The sequence below is a fragment of the Salvelinus fontinalis genome, chromosome 20 (genome assembly GCF_029448725.1).
Source record: "Salvelinus fontinalis isolate EN_2023a chromosome 20, ASM2944872v1, whole genome shotgun sequence".
Taxonomy (NCBI): domain Eukaryota; kingdom Metazoa; phylum Chordata; class Actinopteri; order Salmoniformes; family Salmonidae; genus Salvelinus; species Salvelinus fontinalis.
In genome coordinates, this window is record NC_074684.1 from 7304457 (window position 1) to 7312839 (window position 8383).

The following is an 8383-nucleotide window of genomic DNA, read 5'->3' on the forward strand; positions in this document are numbered from 1 at the left end:
CTCCACAAGTCTGGTTCATCCTTGGGAGCAATTTCCAAATGCCTGAAGGTACCACGTTCATCTGTACAAACAATAGTACGCAAGTATAAACACCATGGGACCACGCAGCCGTCATACCGCTCAGTAAGGAGACGCGTTCTGACTCCTAGAGATTAACTTAAGTGCGAAAAGTGCAAAAGTATCTATAGCCACAGTAAAACGAGTTCTATATCGACATAACCTGAAAGGCCGTTCAGCAAGAAAGACGCCACTGCTCCAAAACCGCCATAAAAAAGCCAGACTATGGTTTACAACTGCACATGGGGACAAAAATCGTACTTTTTGGAGAAATGTCCTCCGGTCTGATGAAACAAAAATATAAATTTTTGGCCATAATGACCATCGTTATGTTTGGAGGAAAAAAGGGAAGGCTTGCAAGCTGAAGAACACCATCCCAACCGTGAATCACGGGGGTGGCAGCATCATGTTGTGGGGGTGCTTTGCTGCAGGAGGGACTGATGCACTTCACAAAATAGATGGCATCATGAGGATGGAAAATTATGTGGATATATTGAAGCAACATTTCAAGACATCAGTCAGGAAGTTAAAGCTTGGTCGCAAATGGGTCTTCCAAATGGACCATGACCCCAAGCATACTTCCAAAGTTGTGGCAAAATGGCTTAAGGACAACAAAGTCAAGGTATTGAACATTTGTGGGCAGAACTGAAAAAGCGTGTGTGAGCAAGGAGGCCTACAAACCTGACTCAGTTTCACCCGCTCTGTCAGGAGGAATGGGCCAAAATTAACCCAACTTATTGTGGGAAGCTTGTGGAAGGCTACCCAAAACATTTCACCCAAGTTAAACAATTTAAAGGCAATGCTACCAAATACTAATTGAGTGTATGTAAACTTCTGACCCACTGTGAATGTGATGAAAGAAATAAAAGCTCAAATAAATCATTCTCTCCACTATTATTCTGACATTTCACATTCTTAAAATAAAGTGGTGATCCTAATTGATCTAAGACAGGGAATTCTTACAAGGATTAAATGTCAGGAATTGTGAAACTGAGTTTAAATGTATTTGGCTAAGGTAAGGTGTATGTAAACTTCCGACTTCAACTGTACATGCCTCAAATAACTTTCACTTCGAAACCCATCTTTAAGACCTTAGAGGAAAGTGAGTGATTCAATAGTAGTTCCCCTAATCTTGCTGTAAAAAAAATGTAGAACCTGAAAAGCAGGGAATATAGCTTCAATGTGTAAATGTGGCAGGTATGTAACTAACTTCACAAAGAGGTCTTTATCATGAAGGTCTAAGTCTTAAAGTTCAAAAGCCATAATGAACGCAGCAGAACACAAACGGTTGAGTTTAACATGTGGCCACAGGTGAGAATGACAGCAGAGGATGTTCGCTATTAGTCGGTGCTATCCGGGAGCCTTGGGATGTCCCAACACTGATGTTACCCCATTTGAAGTTGAAATGTAAAATGGTTAAGTCTAGGGGTTAAGGTTAGGGTTTAGGGTATGGACGTCCCAAGAATCCCAGATAGCACTAACTGTTAGCTATTGTCTATTTATTTTAGATCTGCCACAGAGTGCAGTGACAGCTGTAGGGAGGCCTCTGACACGTGTGCTTCTGAGCCTCTCTAATTAAACACGACATGGCTGAGTCTCCATAGTCTAGAATGGCATTCTTCACCTCATCTCCTCTCTGTCTTTGCTGATGTGCGATGGCCTGGTGAAAGCAATGTCCTGCTCAGCATTCAATATGGTGCTTCTCCAATGTTTTCGGATTATTTCCAATGAAAATGAAGGTACGGAGAGGAAAAAAGGAGCGTAAGCCACACTAGTCGATTGAGACAGCCAGAGTTCAACTCCCCTCGCTGTGTGTGCTGCGATCTCTAGTTTGCATACCAAGCAAATGGAGACACTGCTTATTCAAACATTGTTCCATACAGCGAGAGTGGAGAAGTTTTACTTTTGTCTCTAGAATTTAGTTGCGTTTTAAAGACGGTTGTAAAAGCATCAGTGGTGAAAGCATGTTTTATTTGACCTTTTATTGAACTAGGCAATTCAGTTAAGAACAAATTCTTATTTTACAATGACGGCCTACCCCGGCCAAACCCTCCCCTAACCCGGACGACGCTGGGCCAATTGTGCGCCGCCCTATGGCACTCCCGACCAAGGCCGGTTGTGCTAAAGCCCGGGATCGAACGAGGGTCTGTAGTGACACCTCTAGCACTGTGATGCAGTGCCTTTGAACCTTCCCGAGTGGCGCAGCGGTCTTGAGGAGATAGCAGGCAGCTCCATTTGACCTCCCTGGTGTGGATTTCAGTTTAACTACACCTCCTTCGTCCAGCCTGCCCGGGTCACAGGGAAGTCGATCATTTCAACACAGCGACAGCCAGGTCAAACTCCAAACCAACAGACGCAGAACAAACAACACATTAGCCAACACCGTAGCCATGCCTCCATTTCATCAGAGAAAGGCATTCCCTCACAGAGAACCAGAAGTGCTGGGCACTAGCTGCTGGATTATTGTGTGGTAATACATTTGCACAAACTGCATACTAAATGGCAAATATGTAATACCTTAAACTGCTCCTTGTTTTTTTCCTTTATCATAAAGGTCACACTGAACGTTCATATACACGCTCATCTATAAGCTCAAAACTGAAGCTTCACATTTGGCTGACTGCTCTCTCTGGAACAACTGTGCCACACCTCAAACGACGATCACACCGACATGCATGTCTCCCTCTAGCATTTTCTGACTTCAGTCGCTGATGTCACACCAATCATTCACACTCCCTCTCTTTTTGGGGATGAACTTGCCGATAGAAGCTTATCTAATGTCGGTTTTCTTATTCCCCCACTCTAATGGTTAATGTTAGGATTTGGGAGCGGGTAAACTGATCCTAGATCTGTACCTAAGGGCATAGTCTACTCAGGGCGATCTGCCAGCCAAGCTGGCTGGGGCCTTTTGTGTGGCTGACACCCCCTACGGGTCACATGAGCATGAAGGATGACATCACTCTCCAACCGAGACGCCAAGCAGGTTCTCATTGGTGTGAACACAAACGCATTACGTTACACTTGCCAACAGATTTGCCATGACAGTAACTTACTTTGAGCAACTAAGGGCATGTTCCAATGTCACCAACCTTTTTCCCTTGCCTTATGTATTATTTAAATCTGTGAATGTATACAATTGAAAGTGTTAACGTACATACTCGAATACACTGAGTGTTGTTTGTTCTTGAGGACAAGGCTTTGTTTGAGTGACCCATTTTTAAAAAATAACCAGATTTTTTTTAATCTACCATCTCTGTAGACAAGTAGACCAGTGTCAGTCAGTGCCATCCAGTCAACGTCTCTCAATCTGTGGCCATTTGAGGCTAATTGACAAGGTGGTGGGGTTCAATCTGTCAGCAGTCTCCTACGTTCAAACCAACACCAACTTAAGGACTAACTTTCTTCAACTTCAAGTGTGAAAATTGATTTTAGAAACTTGAGTTTGACTATAACCCCTTACAGATTCACAAAATAAAAAACAGCTTGGGCATGATTTGCTTACACAGCCCTAAATGTCAAAAAGCACTTTGGGTTAAATACACCAGAGACTCCTACTACAGTATTCTAATGGACTATGGGATACATAGAGGCCTTGAAAGTAAGGTCTAAGCTACCTGACAATCACAACCCGAAACCAGAGATCATCACTTATTCAAAGCCTGTGACTCACGCCATGAAAGAGCACAACGGAAACACACCAAACAGACTTCACAGTTCACACATCAATTTTTTTAACAGCCAAAGTTTACTTCCTCTTTTGTGACATTCAAATAGTTTAAGCATGTACATGTTAGTCAACAAGGCATCATATTGAAAAAGCTCCACTTCCATGTTGATCTGGATATCTTTATTATTTAGTCAGCATAGCAAATTGAACAAAAAAATTAAACAAAGCATTTTCTTATCTATACTGAACAGAAGGTACAGTCTTGTCTGACTGCATGACACGAGCTGTACAGCTGATGTGAATGAGCAGCGCAGAAGGCCCCAGTTACTGGAGAGCAGAGCACCATTGAAGTGGTATGGTGGGGGGGGGGGGGTTGAAAAGTAAACGCTTACTGGGGTCCAAGAGTCAGTCAAGAGTCAAGTGTGCACTTTGTCAAGGGGCCTATAGTATGTGTCTTCCCATCCTCTCATGGATAGGGTAGTCCCCCCCACCTATAGTGCAGACTCAGCTATGAGTATGCTGTCAGTCTGTTGGTGCACCTATAAACTCAGGGCTTCGCAAAAGCCAGCCAGAGCTGCAAATGGAAGCGCTTGGAAGAAGAGGCAAAACGAGACCAGTGGTAAAAGATTCTGATCCGAAAACAGAACACAAATACAACAATATCCATCCATGTCAGTTTCCATATATTCCAGCATCCATATAGTGTCTTTTTAGAAAACTTCCCTAGCAGACATCATGGATGGAATCACTGTTTAAGGAATTACGTACTAACATTTTCTTCATTTTTTTTATTTTTATACAATCAATCACCAGTGAAAAAAGTACTTCTTCGTAAGGTCCTTACATGTCCGTAATACACAATCTTAATCCTTAAAAAAAACATGGTGGCAGTTGAACTGATATGCTGATGCTGCCCCTTTGTTTCCGGCACAGATATGAATGGGTAACGTCCTCAAAGGGGCATTTCCCATCTTTTGGGTGGAAGTTGGGACATGAGAATACTGTATGAAAAGGCTGTCTAATGTATCTATAGAACCCTGCTATCCCCCAAAACATCATACAAGAGATTTTGTTTGTGAATACGCATCTTTCAGAGCTTCTGAAAGCAAAGTATTGAGTGATAAGAATGTGAGCGAAGTATATTACAGAGCCAAAGCGGGAAAAAATATGAAAGAAAAGCCAGCCAAAACAATAGTATTTTTCTTTATAAAGAAAATGTGGGTTATAGGGAAGTCATTATCAAAAGAAAAAAAGTATAATCAAACTTTTCATTTAATCATCTGAGAAGTCATATTATTCATTAATTGCCTCAGCTTGTAATTTTTTCCATCTCTTGTTCATTTCACTTATTTTTTGCTTGTTGTAACTAAACAGTCCAGGCTGAACATAGAAGTGATGAACATTAAGATTTGTAATTGGAGGTGAGCCAGGTCAGGCCCTCGTATAGTCCATCACCGGTGGTAGCACACGATGGCTGAACGTACCAATTCCTATCCCTGATCCGGGTCAGGCCCAGCTTCTCCTGGATCTCGTGGGGCTTCATGGCGTCGGGCAGGTCCTGCTTATTGGCGAAGATCAGGATGATGGCGTCGCGCATCTCCCGGTCGTTGATGATCCGGTGGAGCTCCTGGCGGGCCTCGTCTATCCGGTCCCTGTCGGCACAGTCCACCACGAAGATGAGGCCCTGGGTGCCGGTGTAGTAGTGCCTCCACAGCGGCCGGATCTTGTCCTGGCCCCCGACGTCCCACACGTTGAACTTCACGTTTTTGTAGGTTACCGTCTCAACGTTGAAGCCGACAGTGGGAATGGTGGTGACGGACTGGCCCAGCTTTAGTTTGTAGAGGATGGTGGTCTTGCCAGCAGCATCAAGTCCAAGCATCAATATCCTCATCTCCTTGTTGCCAAAGATCTTCGAGAGCATTTTCCCCATATTGTAGGCTGTGCATGAACAATCCACTTCCTTAGAAAAAAAATCTAAATAGCTTCCCTATGATTTCAATAGAGCAGAAATCGTTATAAAAAAAAAAAAAAAGTTACAGGTTTCGTTTCTATTGCGGTAGCAGGTTGCCTGACAGCAGACGTCCACGTGACAGTCTATCAGTGGTAGGTTGACACAAGTATACTTTTTTAAAGACGGTGGCAGTTACAAACGACTGTTCCAGATACTCGTGTCTAGAATGGCGGGCAAGCAATGGAAAATTATTCACTGAAAAATACAAATATTCCGTTACCTTAACAGCTGTCAGAAAATAACTAGGAACTATGAGAGGTGTGCAAAGGGAAATTGAAGTGGTTGAGAATTTGACGTCTAGGTGCCGGGAGAGGGTGGGGAAATATTTTCATAATCCACAACACTATAATTCAGTCTATTTGATTCAAACGATTAGCGAATCTAAATTTCAGGTCCCGGTGCGTACCTTGGTGTTTTCAATAATGTAGAAAGAAATACCAAAAATATAGCCTAATAGTTGCGTTTAAGAAAGTAGGCCCTCTCAAAAGCCCGTAGTAGTTCCGACTTCCTCCTTGTCTGCCGGCTGTCCACTTGCCCTTATTCCAATCGGCGGATTCAAAATAACGATTCTATTCGGGAGTTCATTGTACCGGAGACAAATAAGATCACCCCCAGTCGTATCTTCGCCGGGGACAACCAGGTCTAGAATGCTCAAAAGGTAATTGATTCATCCGACTTTACGCTCTTCCTCTCTCTCTCCCTGTAACACAAGAGCAATTCAGAAAAGGGAGGGGTGTCAGACAGACAGAGAACAACTTTAATCGGCTACCCTTATGTCAAAAGTGCACTGTTCCAGCCTGAAAATAGCGCGCAAAATAATTTTAAAGCTTACACAAAAGGCGTCGCGTTGGAAAATGTGATAGGTAGCTTACCTACAACTGCGGCAACCCCCGGTCCCCAGGTTGATTCTCCCCGCTCTTGCCTCTCTCTACTGTCGTTCAGTCAAAGCGGTGGCGGTGCTGTGTTACCGGAAAAGGTGCGGACCCAGATCACCCGCCACTTCCTCTCGATTGCTCATGCACTACGCCATTTGGCATGCGCACACCGAGAGATTCAACAGCAAAACGATCGTATGATAGTTGAAATGGACGCCAGTTGTTGGGTATTATTACGAAAACAGCACGGTTTAATTTTGTGTTGTGATTATCTGGTTCTGTGTTTACAGATCTAGAAACCAATCTGATCTCCCTATTGTCTACGTCATGTTCCGTGATAATGCGCCTCATTATGACGTCATGGTTGTTCACTAGACGTTGAGTTTAAATAATGACACAAGTAATGCAAGATTTGTTGCCATGCCCAAATTGAGAGAATCAATGTCAGCTAACTACGTTTCCATCCAGTTTATGCGAGTAAAGTCATACACCAACAACAACGAAAAATCACTACAGCTGTGATGGAAAACGATAGTTTTGGTTGTTCATGCAGAATGCAGACAGATCATTTGTTCGTTTGACATGGTAGGATCTTTGTGTTAAAATTAATGATGCGAGAAATGGTGGCAGAAACTTAGTCATGAGATATACAGTACCAGTCAAAAGTTTGCTCATTCAAGGGTTTTTATTTATTTGTATTATTTTCCACATTGTAGAATAGTCCCTTATCTCACCTCATTTGCTAACATTGTATATAGACTTATTTTTCTACTGTATTATTTACTGTATGTTTGTTTTACTCCATGTGTAACTCTGTGTTATGTGTCGAACTGCTTTGCTTTATCTTGGCCAGGTCGCAGTTGTAAATGAGAACTTGTTCTCAACTATATAGGTAAAATAAAATATATAGTAGTGAAGACATCAAAACTATGAAGTAACACATATGGAATCATGTAACCAAAAAAGTGTTAAACAAATAAAAATATTTTATATTTGAGATTGTGCAAAGTAGCCACCCTTCGCCTTAATGACAGCTTTGCACACACTTGGCATTCTCTCAACCAGCTTCATGAGGTAGTCACCTGGAATGCGTTACAATTAATAGGTGTGCCTTTTTAAAAGTTAATTTGTGGAATTTCTTTAGTTCTTAATGAGTTTGAGCCAATCAGTAGTGTTGTGACAAGGTAGGGGTTGTACACAGAAGATAGCCCTCTGTGGTAAAATGGCAAGAACAGCTCAAATAAGCAAAGAGAAACAACCATCCATCATTACTTTAAAGACATGGTCCGTCAATTCGGAAAATTTAATTAACTTTTAAAGTTTCTTCAAGTGCATTCACAAGAGCCATTAAGAGCTATGATGAAACTGGCTCTCATGAGGCCTTCATGGTCAAACTCACTGTCAGTGATTTATTTAAAATTCAAGGCACACTTAACCAGCATGGCAACCACAGCATTCTGCAACGATTCGCCATCCCATCTGTTTTGCACTTAGTGGGACTATAATTAGATTTTCAACAGGACAATGACCCAACACATCTCCAGGCTGTGTATGGGCTAATTGAACAAGGAGAGTGATGGAGTGCTGAAGCAAAATACCTGGCCTCCACAATCACCTGACCTCAACCCAACCCAATTCAAATCAAATTTTATTTGTCACACACACATGGTTAGAAGATGTTATTGCGAGTGTAGCGAAATGCTTGTGCTTCTAGTTCCGACAATGCAGTAATAACCAACGAGTAATCTAACCTACCAATTCCACAACTACTAC

General features: G+C 42.4%; 1 protein-coding gene across 1 annotated transcript; it reads right to left on the reverse strand.

Annotated features, from left to right (window-relative positions):
* Positions 1-3889: 3889 nt before the first annotated feature.
* LOC129817221 (ADP-ribosylation factor 6) lies at positions 3890-6900 on the reverse strand. The gene is made up of 2 exons (XM_055872251.1): positions 6608-6900; positions 3890-6435 (listed from the first exon to the last, which is right to left on the reverse strand). Exon 2 carries the CDS (start codon positions 5652-5654, stop codon positions 5127-5129), a length of 528 nt encoding a protein of 175 aa, XP_055728226.1. The 5' UTR covers positions 5655-6435; positions 6608-6900; the 3' UTR covers positions 3890-5126.
* Between the last annotated feature and the right edge of the window lie 1483 nt (positions 6901-8383).